General features: G+C 45.4%; 1 protein-coding gene across 4 annotated transcripts in view; it reads left to right on the forward strand.

Annotated features, from left to right (window-relative positions):
• ABHD4 (abhydrolase domain containing 4, N-acyl phospholipase B) overlaps positions 1-24,152 on the forward strand; it is a 111,902-nt gene that overhangs the window by 41,421 nt on the left and 46,329 nt on the right. For all 4 annotated transcript variants that reach the window (XM_068241864.1, XM_068241845.1, XM_068241873.1 and 1 more), the window contains 2 exons: positions 8,195-8,283; positions 12,690-13,062. In XM_068241864.1, coding sequence (XP_068097965.1) covers positions 8,244-8,283; positions 12,690-13,062 — 413 coding nt within the window. In that variant the 5' untranslated portion in view covers positions 8,195-8,243. The remainder of the gene's footprint in view (positions 1-8,194; positions 8,284-12,689; positions 13,063-24,152) is intronic.

The following is a 24,152-nucleotide window of genomic DNA, read 5'->3' on the forward strand; positions in this document are numbered from 1 at the left end:
TAATGCTTGCCCATTCCGATTCGGCATCAGGTAGGATCTGGAGATCTCGGGGGAGAGCTTCTTGCAGAGGAGGTGCCAGGTCGGTTCTTTGATTGTGACCAAATTGGGGTCAGAGGCCCTCGTAGTGATTTTTGTGGAGACATCCTGGATAAGCCCAGCGATACTAAGAGCTTTTCACCTTCTTTTGGCGTCTGGATGACATGCGTCTTGCCATTGGATGTTACGATTAATTTAAAGGGATAGCCCCATTTGTATCGAATTTGTTCCTTAACCAGAACCGAGGTAATTGCTTTCATGCTTTTACGCTTTTCCAGTGTAATTGGAGATATGTCCTGGAAGATTTGAACATCATGGTCTTCATATTTAATTTGTCCAGTGGTTCTTGCAGCTTGTATAATTTGCTCTTTAACCAAAAAGTCCTTCATACATAGGATAATGTCCCTCGGTGGCAAATTAGGTGCTGGTAGAGCTCGCAGTGCTCTGTGCATTCTGTTGCATATGAAGGCGCCTTCAGCAGCCTCAGGCAGTAACGTTTTGAAGATGTTGTTAACATGCGGGGTTAGTTCCTGATAAGATTCGGGAAGGCCTCTTATCCTCAAATTGTTCCGTCGATTACGATTGTCTAGATCTTCTGACTGTAATTGAAGCGTCTGTACCGTCTCCTGCAAAGATCCATGTTCGGCCTGTAGCTCTTTATGGGACTTGAGTAATTCATCGTGCTTGGTTTCAAGTAGGTCAGTCCTGCTACCGAGTGATGCTATCTCGTGGGCTAAGGTTGCCTCTACCCGCCGCAGCTCGGATTGAAACTTCCCTGCGAGCTTAGTGTACATCTGCTCCAGGCTGTCTTCTAAGTCTTGTTTGGTAAGGGGTTTCGCCCTTTCAGGTCTTAATTCCGTCCAGTCTGGGCCTGTATCTGGCAGGGAGTCTTGTGACGCAGTTGGAGAGCTGCGGCCATCTTGGATCGACATGGCTGCCACTCCTGGTCTAAGAAAGTAGTCTGTGACTGACCTCTGTGATGAGGATTCGTTTTTTTTCCTCCGAGACATGCACCAGCGGTTCAGGAGGGGATGGCTTATGTTTTTGTGTCCGAAGGCGCTAATGAACCCTCCGTTATGCGGCGAAGTGGATCGGCTACGAGCGGAGCTACCACTTCATGCTACCTCCTTCCGGCGCGTCGCGCATGCGCCCCCCAAGAAAAGTGTTTTTAAAACAAAAAAAGTCAACCTTCAAATAATTATGTTCAGTTATGCACTCAATACTTGGTCGGGAATTCTTTTGCAGAAATTACTGCTTCAATGCGGCATGGCATGGAGGCAATCAGCCTGTGGCACTGCTCAGGTGTTATGGAGGCCCAGGATGCTTCGATAGCGGCCTTAAGCTCATCCAGAGTGTTGGGTCTTGCGTCTCTCAACTTTCTCTTCACAATATCCCACAGATTCTCTATGGGGTTCAGGTCAGGAGAGTTGGCAGGCCAATTGAGCACAGTAATACCATGGTCAGTAAACCATTTACCAGTGGTTTTGGCACTGTGAGCAGGTGCCAGGTCATGCTGAAAAATGAAATCTTCATCTCCATAAAGCTTTTCAGCAGATGGAAGCATGAACCCACATTTGAACCATAAACAGTGGCAGAAGCGCCTGACCTGGGCTACAGAGAAGCAGCACTGGACTGTTGCTCAGTGGTCCAAAGTACTTTTTGCGGATGAAAGCAACTTTTACATGCCATTCGGAAATCAAGGATTCCAGAGTCTGGAGGAAGACTGGGGAGAGGGAAATGCCAAAATGCCTGAAGTCCAGTGTCAAGTACCCAAAATAAGTGATGGTCTGGGGTGCCATGTCAGCTGCTGGTGTTGGTCCACTGTGTTTTATCAAGGGCAGGGTCAATGCAGCTAGCTATCAGGAGATTTTAGAGCACTTCATGCTTCCATCTGCTGAAAAGCTTTATGGAGATGATTTCATTTTTCAGCATGACCTGGCACCTGCTCACAGTGCCAAAACCACTGGTAAATGGTTTACTGACCATGGTATTACTGTGCTCAATTGGCCTGCCAACTCTCCTGACCTGAACCCCATAGAGAATCTGTGGGATATTGTGAAGAGAAAGTTGAGACGCAAGACCCAACACTCTGGATGAGCTTAAGGCCGCTATCGAAGCATCCTGGGCCTCCATAACACCTGAGCAGTGCCACAGGCTGATTGCCTCCATGCCACGCCGCATTGAAGCAGTCATTTCTGCAAAAGGATTTCCAACCAAGTATTGAGTGCATATCTGAACATAATTATTTGAAGGTTGACTTTTTTTGTTTTAAAAACACTTTTTCTTTTATTGGTCGGATGAAATATGCTAATTTTTTGAGATAGGAATTTGGGATTTTCATGAGCTGTATGCCAAAATCATCAATATTGAAACAATAAAAGGCTTGAACTACTTCAGTTGTGTGTATTTGAATCTAAAATATATGAAAGTCTTTTGTTTATTAGTACACTACAGAAAATAATGAACTTTATCACAGTATGCTAATTTTTTGAGAAGATCCTGTATATTGGACCTGCCTATCAGTTGCTCTTCGTCTGCTGTTGCATATGCTACGTGTTAGCACTCAGACCTTAGTCAGATCCCATAGTGTCCTAGAACCAGGAGGAGCTGGGGATCCACACTTAGCCAGATTCTGTTGATAGCTTAAAGTACTAATTGAATTGTATTTGTTATGACCTTCTGCTAGCTTTGACTACTCTTCTGCTTACTGATTCTGTGCCTTTGCCTATCTGATCCTGTTGCCGACTCTGCCTGAATACTACTCTGATTCAGCCTTCTGTCTTTGTACCGTATCTGTCCGCCTGTTACCGAATCTGCTTGTCTGACTATCCTGTCCTCACCAGTGAACCTAGTCACTGGTGAGGGATTCTCTGTTTAGGAATCACCTGCTCCTCAGGTGATTGATACTGCAGTACAGTCTGAATCACCTGCTCTTCAGGTGACCAGTAGCTGCAGCATCTCCTGCTCCTCAGATCAGTAGCTGCAGTACAGTCTGTATCACCTGCTCCTCAGGTGATCAGTAGCTGCAGTACAGTCTGTATCACCTGCTCCTCAGGTGACTAGCTACTATAGTACTTTCTTCATCACCTGCTCCTCAGGTGATCTCCTGCTGCAGTGCAGTCTGAATCACCCGCTCCTCGGGTGATCAATACCTTGTCCTATTGTATACCACCCGCTCCTCGAGTGAACTGATTATTATTGTTGTCTACATCTCTAGCTTGCTGGAGGTTGAATTCCTGGGTTCAATAGATACCTCTCTATACCAGCTCCTCTGGGGTAGTGAGTATCTCTACACATTACTGTTGCACCAAACACCTATGCTACATCTGGTTGTCCTGTGTCTCCCTATACTCGCATTATTGGTGATTCTGCAGATCACCATATAGTCAGGTATAGCATCTGTATTATTGGTGATACTGCAGATCACCAATAATCAGAAAAACTGTGCTTGCTGACACCAATCGTTACAGGATCTACAATAAAAAGCTATGTACACTGTAGAGTCTGTTATCTGAAACTAAACATTGTACCTGACCTCCGATATCAACCTAGTCACAGAAACAGATCTTTTGCCTCAATACGTTCTTAACTCGTGTACATTTAAAAATGCCATGCGAAATTTGGGCGCAGGTGTAAACAAAAACTAACAAAAAAAAGGTTAAGGGAGCACGTTATAGCAGTACTGGAATATTGGTAAATTTACTGATATTCTACAACGTGGTTGATAAAGTGAAATATCAGTAATATTTGCCACTATTTCAGCTTGTCCAAACCTCTCCCTACTCTCACACTGAACCCTACCTTGGTGGGCAACTAATGCCCCCCACCCCCAACCTGGACAACTAATAACCCCCCCTTCCAGTGGCACCTAATCTTGGTAGGGCAGCCTTTAGTGCACGCCCATTTTTGTTGCACTAAATTTAGCTGCTCCGTCTTAACTCAGGATCCAGAAATAGTCTGCAGTTCAGGTGTTCTGACCCAGATTTCTCTTCATTAGCTGTTCTGTTTTGGGTGTGTGTGACTGTCCTGAATTCAAATAATTGTTATGGCATCCAGGCAACTTTTGTTTTTATGACAATAATTATGACATCCATGATTCTTACTGCAGCTATTCAAAATTCATCTTCCACTGACATGACCTCACTAAAGGGTAAATTAATTGGTTGTTATGGCTTACTACACCTTACTGCATTGTGCCATGCTTTGGGTGTACACTAAGGAGTTGAAAGTGGATGATAATTTAAGATGTATATGGTTTTATTTTACAATAACAAGTGATGCCTGCTCAGGCAAAAACTATAAGTATAGGACAGAAGAATATTGGAAGAAAGTCTTCTGGACAGAGGAGTCCATGTCTACAGCTTTTTGGCCCAGTGAGAAAATCTTAAGATGGCAGAAAGGAGGGGCAGATGTTAACAGAATGTTTACCTCCCATATTCCCGGATGAGGTGTGTTTGGGTCTGTTTTGGAGCATAGAAAATTGGAGGCTTGTATTATGTGGAAGTAATTCTGAACCAGAATGGCTACTGTTGTGTGACGAGCTATTCCTACGGGTCTTCGTCTAATTGGTGACAGATTTACCTGCAAACAAGGTTATAATGCCAATCATACTTCCAAGTTGTGTAAATGGTATCTTGAGTAAAAATCCGGGGCAGGGCTCTGCATAGCTTTCAGCATGGCTAAAGCAGCAATGCTATAATCAGTGCTCCATGTACAGGTAATCAGGGATCCAGCGATTGCTGGCTCAATTGCTCTGAGGGCTACGACTTGGAGCGTGAATACTTATTAGCGCTGCCTGGAATTTGTGCGGCAGCAGGTGAGCCACTCCCCCTGTGTCAAAATGATGGGCGCCTAGAACAAATGTACGGTAAAAATCACCTGCAGTCCTACGAGTCATTGAATAACCTAACCAGTCACCAGACCTGAATACCAGAGATGTGCGGGCTCACAAAGTCTGAGAATAATATGAAACCAGCTAGGATAAGGCAAACTTGATTCGTGTAAGTCAGCTAAGTGTTTGTACATCCAAACGTGTTTTTTTTTTTTTATTTATTTATTTTTTTGTTTTACTTTTTGTTTCAGAGCATGTAAATCAGTTATACCTTCGAGGGATGGGTTCTTCCATGCAGTGCATTGAATACCTGGCAATATACACCGTGTTGCTAGGGAAAGGTGCATAAAGCCCAGTTCATTTGTTTGGCGCTAATCATGGTTTGCATTGTTCTGGGAACCATGCTCATTTACAGCTTTTTACATTTTTTTTTTTTTTTTAATTGGGGCCTGCACAAAGGTTTGACACTTCCTATGCTGCTGGCATTAGATTGAGTTCCATGGCTGCTTTAGCACACAGATTTAAATTTCAGTTTTTGAAAAAAAAAAATCCATTGTTTGGCCGTTAGCCGGGCGCAACCGCTATGTGGTGCTAATTACTGTTCCCTCTCCAGGCCGCCATGGATAGTAGGGAAAGATAGCGATCGTTGAGGTGGAGTTAATTACTATTCCCCCTCCAGGCCGCCATGGATAGTAGGGAAAGATGTAACTCTGCTGCCAGCGATCGCTGGAGTTACTTCTTTCCCTACTATCCATGGGGGCCTGGAGGGGGAATAGTAATTAACTCCACCTAGCGGTTGCGCCCGGCTAACGGAAAAGTACCTTTTTTTTTTTTTTTCTTTTTTTTTTTTTCCTTGCTCTGGTTACAGCAATCGGTGAAAACTGCAGGGCAAAATTCTTTATATTTAATCTGGAGATGTACTGTACTTTGGAGATTTATATCCAAGGAGTAAATGCCTCCTCTTTAAGCTTTTAGACCTCCCTGTTGGTTTGTCCAATATGATGTATGACTTCCACGACTAGTAGGAATGCATAGGAATTTGGCTCTTTCACTTTGTTTTAGTGTAAATCTTGAATATAAGAAACTTTCAGAATATTTAGACATGCAGTTTTCACTGTATGCATGATTTGACCATGTAGTTTTGAATCCTATGCTCTGTTTGTGGTATTTGAGTTTATTTTCATTTGCGTCTAACAATCATTACATGAAAACCGGAAGCGTGGTGCAGAACTGTCATCCATTTTTTTTCTGCATCGTACCGCAAGCAAAAATTCACATTCAATGGAAAATTAATCTATTGACGTCCATTGGTTACATTTTCAATGTGGAAATTTGCATTGCAAAGTCACAATTAGTGCAGAAAAAAAATGGATGACGGTTCTGCACCACGCTTCCGGTTTTCATGTAATGATTGTTAGACGCAAATGAAAATGCACATTAAAATGCGAACATTTGCATACGGGAAAAAATGTGTGGAATGTAATATCTTTGTGGAACTAGACCAGGCATGGGCAAACTTGGCCCTCCAGCTGTTAAAGAGAATCTGTATTGTTAAAATCGCACAAAAGTAAACATACCAGTGCGTTAGGGGACATCTCCTATTCCCCTCTGTCACAATTTCGCCGCTCCCCGCCGCATTAAAAGTGGTTAAAAACAGTTTTAAAAAGTTTGTTTATAAACAAACAAAATGGCCACCAAAACAGGAAGTAGGTTGATGTACAGTATGTCCACACATAGAAAATACATCCATACACAAGCAGGCTGTATACAGCCTTCCTTTTGAATCTCAATAGATCATTTGTGTGTTTCTTTCCCTCTGCAGCTATCACCCACTGAAGTGTCAGGCTGTTTCTTTCTGCAGAGTGCAGAAAGCTCTGCCTGTATGTAATTCCTCAGTATGTGAAAGCCCAGCCAGCTCAGAGGAGGATTTATCCAGCTTGTAAAAGATAAGAGAGAAGAGAGAAGCTGCCCTAATCTAAATAACACACAGGCAGTGTGCAGAGAGGGGCCTGGAGGGGGGAGATGCATCACAGAACCACAACACTGAAGAACTTGGCAGCCTTCCAGACACAGGCCGACAAGTCTGACAAGAGAGAGATGTTGATTTATTACAGAGATGGTGATAGTAGAACGTGCTGCAGTAAGCCAAAGCACATTAGAATAGCTTTTGGAACTTGTAGGATGATAAAAAACAGGATTCAATTTTTGTTAGAGTCTCTTTAAGCCACAAGTTCCATAATGCATTGCAGGAGTCTGACAGCCACAGTCATGACTCATAAAGGCAAATGCATTGTGGGACTTGTAGTTCCGTAACAGCTGGAGGGCTGAGTTTGCCCATACCTGAACTAGACTCTAGGGTTGCTATATCATAGTTTCACTACTAACAAAAACTGTCCACCATCTTAAATAGGCATGGCATGCAAGATTACTGTTTTTAAACTTGTGTTAGAATGGTTTGACTTTATCTCTATATCAAATACAGGGGTATATTTACTAAACTGTGGTAAAGTCTTATACACAACTAACAATTAGTCCCCTTTGTCATTAATGGGCGCTGGGTTGGGTCGCAGTTGTGGCCCTGCATACACATGTGCATGTCGCAGTATGGTTCCCAGGACACACAGACACAAACACCTGGGATGTTATTTGGTAGGATAGGTGGAGCGTTTTGCAGCATGGTAAAAACCCGTTACCATGCTCTGCTTATCGTGCTTAAGACTTACATGCTATTGCGATTGCCGTAGTTTAGTGATTATACCCCAAAGTCATGCAATGTAAAAAATATTATTTAAAGCGGATCCGAGATGAAAAACGAACTATAACAAGTAACTTGTGTATAGATCTTATCTAAAGTTTAGATAGTTTACACAGCAAATCTAGCTGCAAACAGCTTTAATAGAATAAGAATATTTCTTCCTGTGATACAATGACAGCAGCCATGTTGTGTGTAAACATTACACAGAGGCAGGCTTATCTGCATCTTGAGCAAAAAACCTAATTCCCCCCCCCCCTCCTCCTCCTCCCTCCTCACCTCTGCCTCTGTAATCTCTGGCTAGTAATACCTCCCCCTCCTCCTACCCAGACTGAGCTCCCATGAGCCCTTGCTACTGTCTGAAAGTGCCTTGACTCTCTGAAAACCTGTGGCTTATTTAGTTTATAGGGAATTAGAGCATTAAAACAAAACCAAAAAAGTATTTGGCTTGAGGAATGCCCTATAAACAATAAGAAAGGAACACAATTATGCAATGAGTAAAAGTTCATCTCGGATCCACTTTACTAATTTTGCATTCCCCATCTTTTTATGATTTTCTTTTTCTTTTGGTATAGGTCTCAAAGCTGGTTAACTGGCTGGATACCGTCCTGGTGCCCAACATCCATGTCAAAATTAAAGGCAGTAGAATCCAAGATCCTTCAGTGTAAGAAAAATATAATTTACACTATATATTATGAATGTCAGTGTGGTGAGATTCATGGACCTTTACTGTCCTGCTGGCTTTGCAATCTCCATGCATGGAAATTTCTGTTTATGAGTTGATCTGCCCTAATCTGTATGTGCGGGATTGCTTCTATTTATCCACTGAGCACAAATTGGGCCTGATGCAATTGTCAGACTCGCCAGCGTTAAATGCTGGTGAGTCCGATAATCAGGCGACAATAAAGTCACCTGATCCAATTGCATTTAGCCCTAGGCAGGGCGTTAAAAAAAACTCTCTTGGACGATAATATCGCCCAGCAAGCTCCTTACACCCTATCCCATTACACTTTGCATGCCTTCCTGGCAAGCATGAGCTTTAGCTTAGACCTGCAAAAAGCAGGTCTAAACATGCTAACGCACGGCATCGCCGCTGCATCCTTCAATAAGGAGACCCCAGAGTTCCCCGCCGACCGCCGCTAGTCTGTGCAACACACACACACACACACACACACACACACACACACACACACACACACACACACACACACACACACACACACACACACACACACACACACACACACACACACACACACACACACACACACACACACACACACACACACACACACACACACACACACACACACACACACACACACACACACACACACACACACACACACACACACACACACACACACACACACACCTGCAAAGATGCTTTGAAGCAATTTCCCTCCCGCCGCTTAGCTCCTGCTGCAAGTTTTGCCGTGTAATTACAGTGTATGAGTCACTGTAATTACTGTCTCTATAGCAGAGTCCCGCCAAATCTTTGAATCAGCTGCCGGGGCTCCCCATTGGTTCACAGTCTGAGCCATTTTCATTGGTCCAGACTGTGAACCAATGGGGAGCCCCAGCGGCTGATTCAAAGATGCTTTGCCGGGACTCTCTCTGCTATAGAGAGAGTAATTGCAGTGACTCATACACTGTAATTACATGGCGGGGACTTGCAGTGAGATGCGGCGGGAGGGAAATTGCTTCCAAGTATCTGTGCAGCTGCGTGGGGGGTTGCACAGACTAGTGGCTGCCGGCGGGGAGCTCTGGGGGGTCTCCTTATTAAAGGAGGCCCCCAGATGCAGCGGCGGTGTATGTTCAGCGGGTGTGCGCATGTGTGGGGAACAAGGCCGTGGTGCTGATGGACAGCACCACAGGGTAAACCTCGCTCCCCATCACCCGTATCATGGGAGCTTAGCTCAGGCTTTCGCCTGAGTAGTGCTCCCTAACGATCGGCCATCGCACGAGTGAAACTGGCAATAGGATTTGCCGGTAATCCTCGTGCGATGGCAAGGTGATAAGTGGCTCGCATCTGCAACTTGCTTATCACCTTGAATAGCATCATGCCCATTGTGTACTATCCTGAGGGCTGAAAGCATGCCTGTGGAGCTGGAATTTGCGATCTCTCCCCCTTGTGTTTTTGCTACATTGCTCATCTGCTTCCAGTTGTTTTAACTCCTCTATGCACAATGGGTGCTTTTGAAGAGAGACAGCTTGGGAGGAAAACGTCCACAAGACACCCCTGCATCATGGATGCACCAGGTGTAGTATCCCCTCGCGCCCCCCCCCCCCCCCCCACCCAACTTTTGTCCTCTAAACCAAGGTGCGTCTTATGGTCCCAAAAATACGGTGTACAGTGATGGGAAAAACTATTTGCCCCCTTCCTGATTTCTTATTCTTTTGCATGCTTGTCACACTTAAATGTTTCTGCTCATCAGAAACCGTTAACTATTAGTCAAAGATGACATAATTGAACACAAAATGCAGTTTTAAATGGTTTTTATTATTTAGTGAGGGGAAAAAACCTCAAAACCTACATGGCCCTGTGTGAAAAAGAAATTGCCTCCTGAACCTAATAACTGGTTGGGCCACCCTTGGCAGCAGTAACTGCAATCAAGCGTTTGCGATAACTTGCAACGAGTCTTTTACAGCGCTCTGGAGGAATTTTGGCCCACTCATCTTTGCAGAATTGTTGTAATTCAGCTTTATGTGAGGGTTTTCTAGCATGAACTGCCTTTTTAAGGTCCTACCACAACATCTCAATAGGATTCAGGTCAGGACTTTGACTAGGCCACTCCAAAGTGTTCATTTTGTTTTTCTTCAGCCATTCAGAGGTGGATTTGTTGGTGTGTTTTGGGTCATTGTCCTGCTGCAGCACCCAAGATCGCTTCAGCTTGCGTTGACGAACAGATGGCCGGACATTATCCTTCAGGATTTTTTGGTGGACAGTAGAATTCACGGTTCCATCTATCACAGCTAGCCTTCCAGGTCCTGAAGCAGCTAAAGAACCCCAGACCATCACACTACCACCACCATATTTTACTGTTGGTATGTTGATCTTTTGCTGAAATGCTGTGTTACTTCTACGCCAGATGTAACGGGACACGCACCTTCCAAAAAGTTCAACTTTTGTCTCGTCGGTCCACAAGGTATTTTCTCAAAAGTCTTGGCAATCATTGAGACATTTTTTAGCAGAATTGAGACGAGCCTTAATGTTCTTTTTGCTTAACCACTTGCCGACCGCGCACTCATAACGCGCATCGGCAAAGTGGCAGCTGCAGGACCAGCGACGCAGATCTGCGTCGCCGGCTGCAGGCTAATTAATCAGGAAACAGCCGCTCACGCGAGCGGCTGCTTCCTGTCAATTCACGGCGGGGGGCTCCGTGAATAGCCTGCGGGCCGCCGATCGCGGCTCGCAGGCTAAATGTAAACACAAGCGGAAATAATCTGCTTTGTTTACATTTGTACAACGCTGCTAACAGTAGCAGCGTTGTACTAGATCAGCGATCCCCGGCCAATCAGCGGCTGGGGATCGCTGTCACATGACAGGCAGGAGCCTGTTAGAGGCTGCACAGGACAGATCCGTTCCTGTGCAGCCTCCGATCTCCGGGGGAGGGAGGAGAGGGAGAGGGGGAATCCTGCGGTGGAGGGGGCTTTGAGGTGCCCCCCCCGCCAGCCACACGCAGGCAGGAACGATCAGACCCCCCCAGCACATCATCCCCCTAGTGGGGAAAAAAGGGGGGCGATCTGGTCGCTCTGCCTGGTGTTTGATCTGTGTTGGGGGCTGTAGAGCCCACCCAGCACAGATCAGCAAAATCAGCGCTGGTCCTTAAGGGGGGGTAAAGGCTGGGGTCATCAAGTGGTTAAAAGTGGTTTTCGCCTTGGATATCTGCCATGCAGGCCGTTTTTGTCCAGTCTCTTTCTTATGGTGGAGTCGTGAACACTGACCTTAACTAAGGCAAGTGAGGCCTGCAGTTTTTTAGATGTTGTCATGGGATCTTTTGTGGCCTCTCGGATGAGTTTTTTCTCTGCGCTCTTGGGGTAATTTTGGTCGGCCGGCCACTCCTGGGAAGGTTCATCACTGTTCCATGTTTTTGTTTCGGGGGCCACACAGGGTCCCCCTTTCTCAAGGCAATGTGGCACATTGCCTTGAGAAAGGGGTACCCTGTGTGGCCCCCGAAACAATTGTCGGATCTATTATGTGGACTTATGCACAATAAAATGTGCGTTGCATTTTGAACGGAGACTGGTGCGCTGATGTACTTCGCTATCTTATGTTACTAAGGTGACGTGCCTGGTCACCACATCAAGCACCCAGAGAAGGATGGAGTGTCCGCTTTTAAAAAATTCTGACTGTTCCATGTTTTTGCCATTTGTGGATAATGGCTCTCACTGTGGTTCGCTGGAGTCCCAAAGCTTGAGAAATTGCTTTATAACCTTTACCAGACTGATAGATCTCATTTACTTTTGTTATCATTTGTTCATGAATTTCTTTGGATCTTGGCATGATGTCTAGCTTTTGAGGTGCTTTTGGTCTACTTCTCTGTCAGCTCCTATTTAAGTGATTTCTTGATTGAAACAGGTGTGGCAGTAATCAGGCCTGGGGGTGACTACAGAAATTGAACTCAGGTGTGATAAACCACAGTTAAGTTATTTTTTTAACAAGGGGGGCAATCACTTTCACAAAGGGGCCATGTAGATTTGGAGTTTTTTTTCTCACTAAATAATAAAAACCATCATTTAAAACTGCATTTTGTGTTCAGTTATGTTATCTTTGACTACTAGTTAACGGTTTTTGATGAGCAGAAACATTTAAGTGTGACAAACATGCAAAAGAATAAGAAATCAGGAAGGGGGCAAATAGTTTTTCACAGCACTGTGTATATATGTAGGCATAATCCCTGTTTGTACCGTGAGCCTCTAAATCCTGATATATAGGACTTATTGTTTCATTGTTCAAGCGAGAGAGAGATTGTGGGTGTGTTTTTTTTGTTTTGTTTTGTTTTGTTTTGTTTTGGTTTTTTTTTTTTTTTTTTTTTTTTTAATACTTTATTCCTCTTCTCTTTTCAGGCATCAAGAATAGGTTTTCAGCCCACTATGTATCTCTACCAGATCAGAACAAGATTTGGACTTTGACAGTGAGCCCTGAAATACGAGATAAAACCCCTTTGGTTATGGTGCACGGTTTTGGAGGGGGTATAGGACTGTGGATTCAGAACTTGGACCACCTAAGTTCACGTCGAACTCTCCATGCTTTTGATTTGTTGGGATTTGGACGAAGTTCCCGACCAACTTTCCCAAGTGATCCAGATGCAGCAGAAGAACAGTTTGTGTCTTCCATTGAGCAATGGAGAGAGGAGATGGGAATTAAAGATATGATTCTCCTGGGACATAGTTTGGGTGGATTCCTAGCTGCTTCTTATTCCATAAAACACCCTCAGAGGTGAGTAAATATGATAGGCAGACGCGGAGCTAGGGGGGGTCGGGGTAGGACAGGTGCGCCGGGTCCCCGAGGGCGCCCAGCTGAGCTGCAGGTTTTTTTTTTTTTTTTTGGGAGGGGAGCAGCGCAGAGAAGAGGGAGAGCTGTGAGCAGCGGTGGAAAAGGGGGGCCATCTCCCCCCTCCTTCTCTCACCTTAGGTGCTCTCCCTCCCTCGCTGTCCCCTCCACAACTAATGTCCGTCCGGGTGGCTGGCAGCGGCGGGCGGGACTTACCTCCGTCTCGCTCCAGCGCCGGAAGTTCGGGTCCTGCAGCCGCTGCTCTGGTCTGGACTAGACCAGAGTAGCGACAGATCCATCCGGCGCTGCGACTAGACGCAGGTAAGTCCCGCCAGCCACCCGGACATTAGTTGTGGAGGGGACAGCGAGGGAGGGAGAGCCCCCTAAGGTGACGGAAGGGGATGGGAGAGGTCTGCCCCTCCCCACTGTGCCCATAGCTCTCCCTCCACTGCGCTGCTCCCCTCCTGCTGGGGGACACACCTGCCTACATATACTGGGGACATAAACCCCCTGGCTACATATACTGGGGACATATACCCCTGCCTACATATACTGGGGACATATACCCCCTGCCTACATATACTGGGGACATATACCCCCTGCCTACATATACTGGGGACATATACCCCCTGCCTACATATACTGGGGACATATACCCCCTGCCTACATATACTGGGGACATATACCCCCTGCCTACATATACTGGGGACATATCCCCCAGTGTTCTCCCCAGAAATTTTTCCAGCCGGGTGGCATGGAAAAGTAGCCGGGTGGGGCATGATGAGGGAATACTGGGCCGGCGCTTCTCTGCACAACTCAGAAGAGATGACAGCCGGGTGCTCACCAAAACTAGCCGGGTGGAGCACCCGGCTAAAAGAGCCTGGGGAGAACACTGACCCCCTGCCTACATATACTGGGCACATATACCCCCTGACTACACATACTGGGCACGTATACCCCCTGACTACACATACTGGACACATATACCCCTGGCTACATATACTGGGCACATATACACCTGGCTACATATACTGGTCACATATACCCCTGGCTACCTGTTCTGGGGGCATCTATACCACTGGCCACCTATTCTGGGGACATCTATACTGCTGGCCACCTATTCTGGGGACACCTATAGACCTGGGGCTACCTATTTTTGGGGAACCACTGCTGTCGGATTGAGTGTATTTTGGGGAACTGCTGCCAGGTGAGAGGTGTCTACCATATTAAGGGGGCATCTGCCTATTTATGTGAAATGCTGTCTATTTATGTGCCTCATGACTGCTGAATTTGTCTTGTTGGGGGCCTCATGGTTACTGAATTTGTCTTGTTGGGGGCCTCATGATTTGTTGGGGGCCTCAAGATCGCTGAATTTGTCTTGTTGGGGGCCTCATGATAGCTGAATTTGTCTTGATGGGGGGGCTAATGCTTGCTGAATTTGTATTGGAACATGCTGGAAGGTACATACTGAGGGAGGGTGGGTGAGCGTGAGCCTGCTAACTTCCTGTACATTTGGCTCCACCCATAACCACGCCCACATTTATTATATGGTCACGCCCCTTTTTTGGCACGGCAGCCTTCCCCTTAGGGGGTGCATTAATAGTCTGTCCCCGGGCGCTGAAAGCCCTAGCTACGCCTCTGATAGGCTGCCATTGTTTAAATTTATAACTGGAAAAATCACATTGTTTTGAAAGAGAGAGTCTATTTCTGTAAGCTAAATCTGAAAGGCAAGATCAGTTACTAGCAATAAACTTTAATATTTTAGAAATTGGAATTATCTTAAAAAATGAGAGGGCACTTGCTGTAATATACTTAAAGGGAACCTAAACTGAGAGGGATAAGGATGTTTCCTTTTAAACAATACCAGTTGCCTGTCAGTCTTGCTGATCTGATCTATTTGGCTGCAGTAGTGGCTGAATCACAGACCTGAAACAAACATGCAGCTAGTCCAGTCTGACTTCAGTCAGAGCACCTGATCTGCATGCTTGTTGAGGGGCTGTGGCTGAAAGTATTAGAGACACAGGATCAGCAGGAGAGGCAGGCAACTGGTATTACAGCTAGTCCTCGGTTAACGAACGAGATAGGGACTGTCATCTCGTTCTTAACCTGAATCTGTCCTTAAGTCGGGACAGAGCCGGATTTCTGTGATTTAAAAGTTTTTAAGTAGTTTAACATTGACCTAAAGACGCAATGTGTGTGTGGGGAGGTGAGCAGCTACATACTGCACACCACCTGTGCCCTGGCGTCACCCTCTGCTTCTACTAAACACCTCCGTATCATTACAGAGATCCGCGTCCTCTGACCCGGATACTGTACTGCGCTACGCATGCGCAGTATGCCGGGTCGCCTCCCAGCCTGCGTCAGAGGACACGTATCTCTGTAATGATACGGAGGTGTTTAGTAGAGGCAGAGGGTGACGCCAGGGCACGGGAGGTGTGCGGTATGTAGCTGCTCACCTCCCCACACACATGCCCTCTTTAGGTCAATGTTAAACTACTTAAAAACATGTAAATCATAGGAATCCGGCGCTCGCGGTGACATCAATGGGGCGGAGCTATCGGTGGGGCGTTTGTAAAGCAGGCGTACGTAACCCGAGGACTACCTGTATTTTAGAAGGAAAAATCCATATCCTTCTCAGTTTAAGTTCCCTTTAAGATACCTGCATGTCCAGCATTGGCTTTTAAACTCAGATACTGTTATGTAAGAGAAGTATCATTGCTTGGCAGTTTCAAGTAGACAATCTATTAAAAATTTAAATGTTCATTTTTATCTTGCAAAATTGCGGTATTGTGCACTGTTGATGAATTATTACAGTAGGCCAACAATTACCTTTGTAATTTGACTTTAATTCCATCTATAATGCCAAAGTCGCCTTTGTGCCATGCATGTGTTAAAATACACCAATGCCCCGTCAGCTTCTCGAAGTGTTTACAAAGCTCTGTGGCCACCCCACCTGCATTGCCGTGACCCGCCTACAGTTTAGCAACCACCTATTAGGTGTTGGCCACCCAACTGGAGGTGATCCATGACATATCGCAAATAGTGGTGGCCACAGAGCTCCGGAAACACTTTGGGCTCGAAACAGTATGGCGATTTTTGCCAAGATAGGCAGAGTTTCAGACTTGGGGCTGGTTCACATTGTTTTTTTTTTTTTTTGTTTTTTTAGCACTAGTGACATGATCAGCTCTTGCCAATACAATGCTGTGAGTATTTTTTTTTTATATAAAATTACATTGCTCAAGTGAGAACACACACATAGCATTACATTAGCAAGAGCCTTTAAAATCACAAGTGCTTAGAAAAAGCTCTTGCAGTGTGAACCAGCCCTTCTAATTATTTACAGGCAAGCGGTTGAGTTACAAATAATCCTGGCACCTGCTTGCATCACTGAGGGCTCTTTCATACGAGCAGCTGCTCCCCCCCCCCATGGAGTTGCATCCATGCACCGACTCAACATGTCTCGGTTCTCTGCCATGTAGCAGGGCTGTGGAGTCAACTATTGCATTTTATTAAATGTCTCTTGCTAATAGTTTTCAGACAGCTGTGATTCCGAGATCCACTTTTGTCTCCCTTGCAGTTCTCATGTCGGATAAATCTTCGGTTTTCCTTCTGTGGAACTGTTCTTTTGGATTTATTTGTACTTGAGCTGTAAAACCAGTTTTACTGCTGTCAAGGTCTAAAACTTGGTTGGATAAATCTATATAAAGTATAATTTGTTTAATAATTGGGTATTTTAGGTGTCTTGAGAGTAGATTTTCAAGATGTTAAGACTAGGTAATGTTATCCATGATGGTCTGTTGGCAAACAGCCCGGTTTAGCACTTATGTCTGTAACACAATCATTCAGCATGTTTCCATTAAAGTTGAAACTGTCTAACTGCTAATGGTTTTGGAAACACTTAGCCATTTCACAGAGTGGCAATGATGTTATTCGCAGCCCTAGCAGTGGGCTTGGAAATCAGTACCTTCCATACTGCCATGATACATTTAGTGAGAAATGTACAGTTAGGTCGATTTGCAATTATACATTCACTGAAAACGGACCAACCTATTTCAGTGCTCTGCAAGAGGTTCGGTAATTATATTGTTCTTGACCATTATCTTTCCATTTCAATTCAGTGAGATATGATGTTCCGAAATGGACAGAAATTATATCTGCACTTTTTTTTTCATAAGACAGGAATCCATAGTTTGTTGATTATGGACAGCCAGGCAATTCATATCTTGCTGCATTAGCTACACAGAGTAGGAGTTTGTAACTCATTTTCAAGACTTAGGCGACTTTCACATTATTCATGTTGCATTGCAGCAGTGTTGCAATGGTGGTGGTCACACTGGGCTTGATTCTCTAAACGGCGTTAACTGCTAGCACGGGCGTGCTAAGCAGTTAACACGCGAAGTGCCCCTCACGCAGTTTTGCGCGCGCAAAGTCACGCAATCGCGGACTTTTAGTTTCAAAAGTATTTTATTGAAAAGAATCAAATGAATACAGATTTGCTTTCCATAAGCCCTTAACATAGGGCATAGTATAAGTATAACAGTACAAGGTGAGAGAATACAGTCCACTTACAGCAAAATCAGCAGTGTAAAATATACATATTTTAGGTTAGCTATACCAGTCATATATGATAATTTGAGGTCCGGGTTAATGTATTTGGCCATCAAGAGCATTAGTTGATTTTATTTCAGAAGGAAACGGCACAGGATCGGAGACCTATCGTATGTGAGCATGAAAGCCAGGGCTGCCAGGTTCTAGTGAAGGCATCAGTGGTGTCGTTGATAATGGCTAGCGTTCGTTCAGAGATTAGGATGTCAATGATAATGTGATCGGTAAGATCCATTGACAGTGTTGGTTGTCTCCACTGTCTCGCAATATGGAGTCTGGCTGCCTTGGCTATGTGTTGGGAGAGTCTGTGCTGAGGATAATTCCAGCCAGAGGGCCTATCTCCTAGGAGTAGGAGCAAGGGGTCTGGATAAAGAGGTTTTTCAAGTGCTGTGCTGAGAAAGGAGGTGACTTGAGACCAATATTTTTTAACTTTGGGGCAGAACCACCAAATGTGATCAATAGTTCCGGGCAAGCCACAACCTCTAAAACATAGGTAAGAGTTGGTCTGAGCTATTGCGTGCATTTTAATAGGTGTAACATAGGTTCTATGTAGTATTTTGTAGTTGGTTTCAATATGGGAAAAGTAGCTACTGCCTTTTGTAAGTGTTAAACAACATTTAGACCAACGCTCAGTTGTCAGAGTGGTGCCTAAGTCTCTTTCCCATTGCAGCATTGTACGTGTTTTTGTGAATTCCGTTGGTTGGGAGAGCAAAGAATAAATGTAGGAAATAAGACCGCCTTCTAAGGGGTGTAAAGCACACCAAGCTTCATATGTGGTCCTAGGTGGAAGTGTGATATTATTGGGACAAAGCGATTTTATAAAATGATAAATCTGAATAGCATGGAAGTACTCAGAGGACGGAAAGGAGGTAGTTTCTTTAAATTGTTCCCAAGTGGGTAGTTTGTCATTCAGTAAAAATTTTTTAAGAGTGGTATAACCTCTTTCCTTCCACCATCCCAGTGCTCCAGTCTCCAGACCAGGGGGAAAATTTGGGGTTACCAAACAGAGGAGTCTGAGAGGGGATATTTGATTGCAGTCCTTTTTGGATTTTGAGTCTGTTCCAGATCAATAAGGAATGGGCAGTTAGCGGGGATAGTTTTTGGTACTTGGATAGGGGGACTCGAGATGACCACTGTAGTGCTTGGAATGTGAGGGGTTGCAGTAAGCCATTTTCTATTTCAGCCCATAGGGGAGGGGAGTGTTCAGCATGTATCTGGGCAATTTGGGCTAGTTGTGAAGCCCTATAGTAGTTAAATAGATCTGGAACTCCCAGTCCCCCCCGGCTTCTATTCATATACATTATTCTCTGGTTTATTCTTGCTTTTCTATTGTTTGTGATGAACCTAAAGATGGCACTTTGAAGGTCTTTAACCACCCTGGCGTTCTGATTATATCGCCAGGGTGGCTGCGGGAGGGTTTTTTTTGAATAAAAAAAAAACTATTTCATGCAGCCAACTGAAAGTTGGCTGCATGAAAGCCCACTAGAGGGCGCTCCGGAGGCGATCTTCCGATCGCCTCCGGCGCCCAGAATAAACAAGGAAGGCCGCAATAAGCGGCCTTCCTTGTTTTGCTTATATCGTCGCCATAGCGACGAGCGGAGTGACGTCATCGACGTCAGCCGACGTCCTGACGTCAGCCGCCTCCGATCCAGCCCTTAGCGCTGGCCGGAACTTTTTGTTCCGGCTACGCTGGGCTCAGGCGGCTGGGGGGACCCTCTTTCGCCGCTGCTCGCGGCGAATCGCCGCAGAGCGGCGGCGATCAGGCAGCACACGCGGCTGGCAAAGTGCCGGCTGCGTGTGCTGCTTTTTATTTGATTAAAATCGGCCCAGCAGGGCCTGAGCGGCGACCTCCGGCGGTGTTGGACGAGCTCAGCTCGTCCAGACCGCTCAGGTGGTTAAGGGAAGTTTTGGTTACTAAGATCGGGAGTGTTCTAAAAAGGTATAATAGGCGGGGTAGAAGGGTCATTCTAATTGCTTGTATTCTTCCTGTCCAAGATATAGTTGGCATATTCCATTTGATTAGATCCTGCTTTTAAGGAAGCTAACATTGGTTTATAACTTAGGTTAAATAGTTCTTTAGGGTTAGCTGCTATCTTTACTCCTAGATATGTAATGTATTTGGTTTGAAGTGAGAGACCTAAAGAAGAAGTGATAGCAGCTGCCTGTGTTTTAGATAAGTTTGTGAAGAGCACTTCTGATTTGGTAATATTAAGGGAGAGACCTGAAATGTTGCCAAATGTTTTCATTAGGTCAATTAAATTAGGTAGGGAAGTGTGGGGGGATGTTAGGGTGAGGAGCAAGTCGTCAGCAAATAGGTTGGCTTTATAATTGGTTTTTGCAACAGTTATTCCCTGGATGTCGGGTGATTGGCGAATTTTGGCCGCCAGTGGTTCTATGGTTAAGGCAAACAAGGCTGGCGAAAGGGGACAGCCCTGCCTGGTTCCCCTTTGGATAGAGATTGTGGTTGGGTTATCAGTGGGGAGCTTAAGTTGGGCAGAAGGAGTAGAGTATAGGGTCTGTATAGCTGTTAGAAAGGAGCCCCCAATACCCGCCCTCTGCAGAGCTTGTAGCATGTATGGCCAGTCTATTGTGTCAAAGGCCTTCTCCATGTCGAGCGAAACCAGTGCTAAAGGCAGCTTCCTGGAGGCAGCGACATGGAGAAGGCCCACGACCTTCCTGACATTATCAGAGGCCTGTCGTTGCGGGATGAACCCCACTTGGTCTCTATGAATTAATGGGCCTAGTACTTTATTTAGTCTTGTCACTAGGATTGAGGTAAATAGTTTATAATCTAAGTTAAGCAGTGAGATTGGCCTATAATTTTTGATGTCCAGTGGGTCCCTTTTTGGCTTGGGAATCACAGCAATGGTAGATTGTAGAAACTCTGGAGCCAGGGGTTTGCCATCCAAGAGTGTGTTAAATAGTCTAGTTAGATATGGGGTTAGGATATTTTTAAACTTTTTATAGTATATGGCCGAGAAACCGTCTGGTCCAGGAGCCTTACCTTGTTTCAGGCGTTTAATGGCCATCTGGACTTCCAGTGTTGAGATCGGCATATTTAAGGCTAGCGCTTTTTCTGGGAGGAGGCGAGGGGCTCTTAAGTTATTTAAAAACTCACTGGGATGGTGTGATGGGCCACTGTTGTTTTTAGCTGTATATAAGGATTGATAATAATCTGCGAATTCCCTATGGATCTTTAAAGGGTCAGACGTGACTGGTCCCCTCTTAGTTCTAATTTGATGGACTTTGTTAAGGGCTTGGGTCTGGCGTAGCTTTCTGGCAAGCCATGTATTAGGTTTATTGTACTGTGCATAAACTTTCGCTCTCGTCCAGCGAATCGCTTTTTCTGTGCGATTTGATAGCAAAATGTTTATCTGTGATTGGGTGGTCTCTATTTGCTTCTGGAGAAATCTAGAAGGTTGGTGTGAATGGGCTAGTTGGAGTTGGGTTAGTTTGTGTTCTAGTGAGCGTTGCCTCTCTGTCAGGGATTTTTTGCGTTGGGAGGCTATTTTGATTATCTGGCCTCTAATGGTGGGTTTGTGGGCCAGCCACAGTGTGTCTGTTCTAATGTCGGTGGTGTCGTTTATCGTGAAATATTCTGTAAGGCGTTCCTGTAGGTCAAGTACTATTTCGCCATCAGCCAGCAGGCTCTCATTTAATCTCCATGGAGGGCGGGCAAGTGGAGTAGTAAGGGAGGCGCAAGCTGTCCAGACAATATCATGATCGGACCACGCACTGATGACATGTCTGGAGAAGGATAGATTAGGTATTAATGGGGTCGATAGGAGAATCATGTCTATTCTGGAGTAGGTGTGGTGGGAGGGAGAATAGAAGGTATATCCTCATATAAGGGGGTTATATTCTCTCCAGGTATCTACAAGGTGGGCTGCAGTTAGTAGTGTTTGCAATGTAGTAGATTGCTGCTTTTGTTTTGCCGATGGCGTGGCGTGGGATCTATCTAATGTAGAATTTGGGGCTATGTTGAAATCGCCAGCCCAGATTAAAGATGTGTTAGGATATTCCTCTAGCAATTTTAACACTTCTCTTAAAGGGGTCAAGGGAGCTTCTGGGGGGGCGTATAGGTTAATTATGCATACCTGGCGGGATTGCAGTGTTCCAATAAGAACTACATAGCAGCCAGATGAGTCTGTTACACATTTGTCTAGGACAAACGGCAATGAATTATGCAATAGGGTTAGTACGCCTCTATGTTTCGTATCCGCCGAGGAAGCAAAAAATCGTTGGTAATTTTTATGATAGTATTTAGGGGTTGCTCGTTTTGTAAAATGTGTCTCCTGGAGGCAAATAATATCTGGAGAGCATTTTTGATAGTCAATAAATGCCTTGCGTCTTTTTTGTGGCGAATTAAGGCCCTTGGTATTATGGGATATAATATTAATCGGGGACATTGTTCAAAAAGGGTCATAAGAGATGCTTTGATAAAAGTAAAATAGCGTTTGTGCTCTAGGGGCCAATTTGCTTCTTCCCGGATACCATTGAGACTGTATAACAACCAGTATATTAGTAAGTGGATATTTAAACAGATAGAAAAAAACATAAAACATCAGTAAACATAACCAACATGGCTCAGAATGGACCATGAGGTGTTCAGGAACTTCCTGATGGGACAAACGTCCCTTATGTATGAAGTGGGTTGCCAGCAATAAAATAAGACTGACAGCACAGTTCATAGTGTGAGGCAGCACTTGAACACCCAGACCTTATGCCATTTTTGAAATTTGTAACACAGTATGCCAGGCTAAACAGTACAAATATCATTCCACCGCTGCCATCTAGTGGCCATTATAATAAACAGTATAGAAATAGTCAGAACCAAGATATGTATATTATCAAAGATTAATATGTCAAGCCCAGGGAGCCAAAAGGGCTTTGCCTGATACATTTTTATGTAAGGGTGCCTGTGAGGCAGGTTTAGTTCCCGAGGTATCTTCAGCCATGGTTGGGATGGGGGCATGTTCCAGATGATAAGGCTGGCCTTAGTGGTATAGACTGACCTAGTGCAAGGTCAAACCGATAGCTTCTAACCTTTGCTCGCCTGGTCAAATACCTTGTGGCTGATAAAGTTCAGAGTCAATGTTCATGACCTTATCTCGGTAAAGTATAGTCTATCCTAGTGCGAGATCAAGTAAAAAGCTTCCAGCCTTTGTTTGCCAGACCCAGTAGGTTATGGCCATTTAGATTCAGAGTCAGTGTTCAGGTGGTCATCTCGGTCGGCCTTTATTGTTAAGGGTAGCGCATTACTTTATTAACCCCCTAGGGATGGGAAGAGGGCAGGAGTAAACAGATTGGGGGTTAGTGGGGATATTAGTGGCCCATTGTAATAAAGTCATTGCAGGGGTAGGCATAAGTTATATCTTTTTATCCCTCATAGCCATATGGATACTCACGGGGCTTCATAGAGTATTAACCCTTTCAGCGGCTCTAGTGGCTCCTGGGAGCGAGTTCTATGTGTAGAAGTAGTAGCGAGAGGAGTGTAGGGCCTCGGTCTCGCTTAATTTTGTGAGGTGCGCAGTCGGGCTCTTTTGGAGGACCATATTTTCGCTGGTCTGGAGGGCTGTTGGGGAAGAGGGGCCGGGGGCATCGGCTCGGCCGGAATAGAGGCAGCCTGTAAGATCTTTCTCCCTTCTTCTAATGTGCGACACGTGTGGCTGCGGCCATTGTGCGTGAAGTTTAGCGAGAAGGGGAATCCCCATTTATACTTTACCGCAGCCTTTTGTAGCGACAGGGTGATGGGGCGGAGAGCCCGTCTACGCTGGATCGTTGTGGGGGCCAAGTCAGCGAAGAGCTGGACCGTGTCGGGGACCTCGGGTAAAGTTGTAAGGTTGCGGGCAGCTTCCAGCAGGAGGTCCCGGACCTCCTCATGGTGCAGCTTGAGCACGATGTCACGCGGAAGATCCGTATTGCGGGGCTTGTATAGGGCTCTATGGATCCGGATGATACGGAAGGAGGAGAGATCCTCCTGTGGAAGCAGGGCTTTGAAGAGCTTGTGAGCCATGGGCTTGAGGTCGGTGATATCCTCCGGCATCCCTCTAATGCGCAGGTTAGCTCTCCGATTCCGGTTCTCAGCGTCCTCGAGACGGAGTTCAAGAGTATCGATTTTTTTCAGCCTGGGCATCAATAAGGGCCCTGTCAGCTGTGAGCGTGTCGGTAATGTCATCCGTTTGTTTTTCTAAATCAGCGACCCGACCTCCAAGCTCCCTGATCTCCATTTTGATGTCCTTCACTGCGGCCCTCAGCTCGATTCTGAATACTTTCTGAATTGTAGTAATTAAGTTTTCTTGCGAGGCAGAGGGGATTGAGGCTTGTTCCTCTTCATCTTGACCCTCGAAGATGTCGTTGCTATTTTCGTCTTGTGCCGGAGAGGAGCTGCGAGAGGCTTGCAGCGTGTTGTCGGCCATCTTGGATCTAGT

The sequence above is a fragment of the Hyperolius riggenbachi genome, chromosome 1 (genome assembly GCF_040937935.1).
Source record: "Hyperolius riggenbachi isolate aHypRig1 chromosome 1, aHypRig1.pri, whole genome shotgun sequence".
NCBI lineage: Eukaryota > Metazoa > Chordata > Amphibia > Anura > Hyperoliidae > Hyperolius > Hyperolius riggenbachi.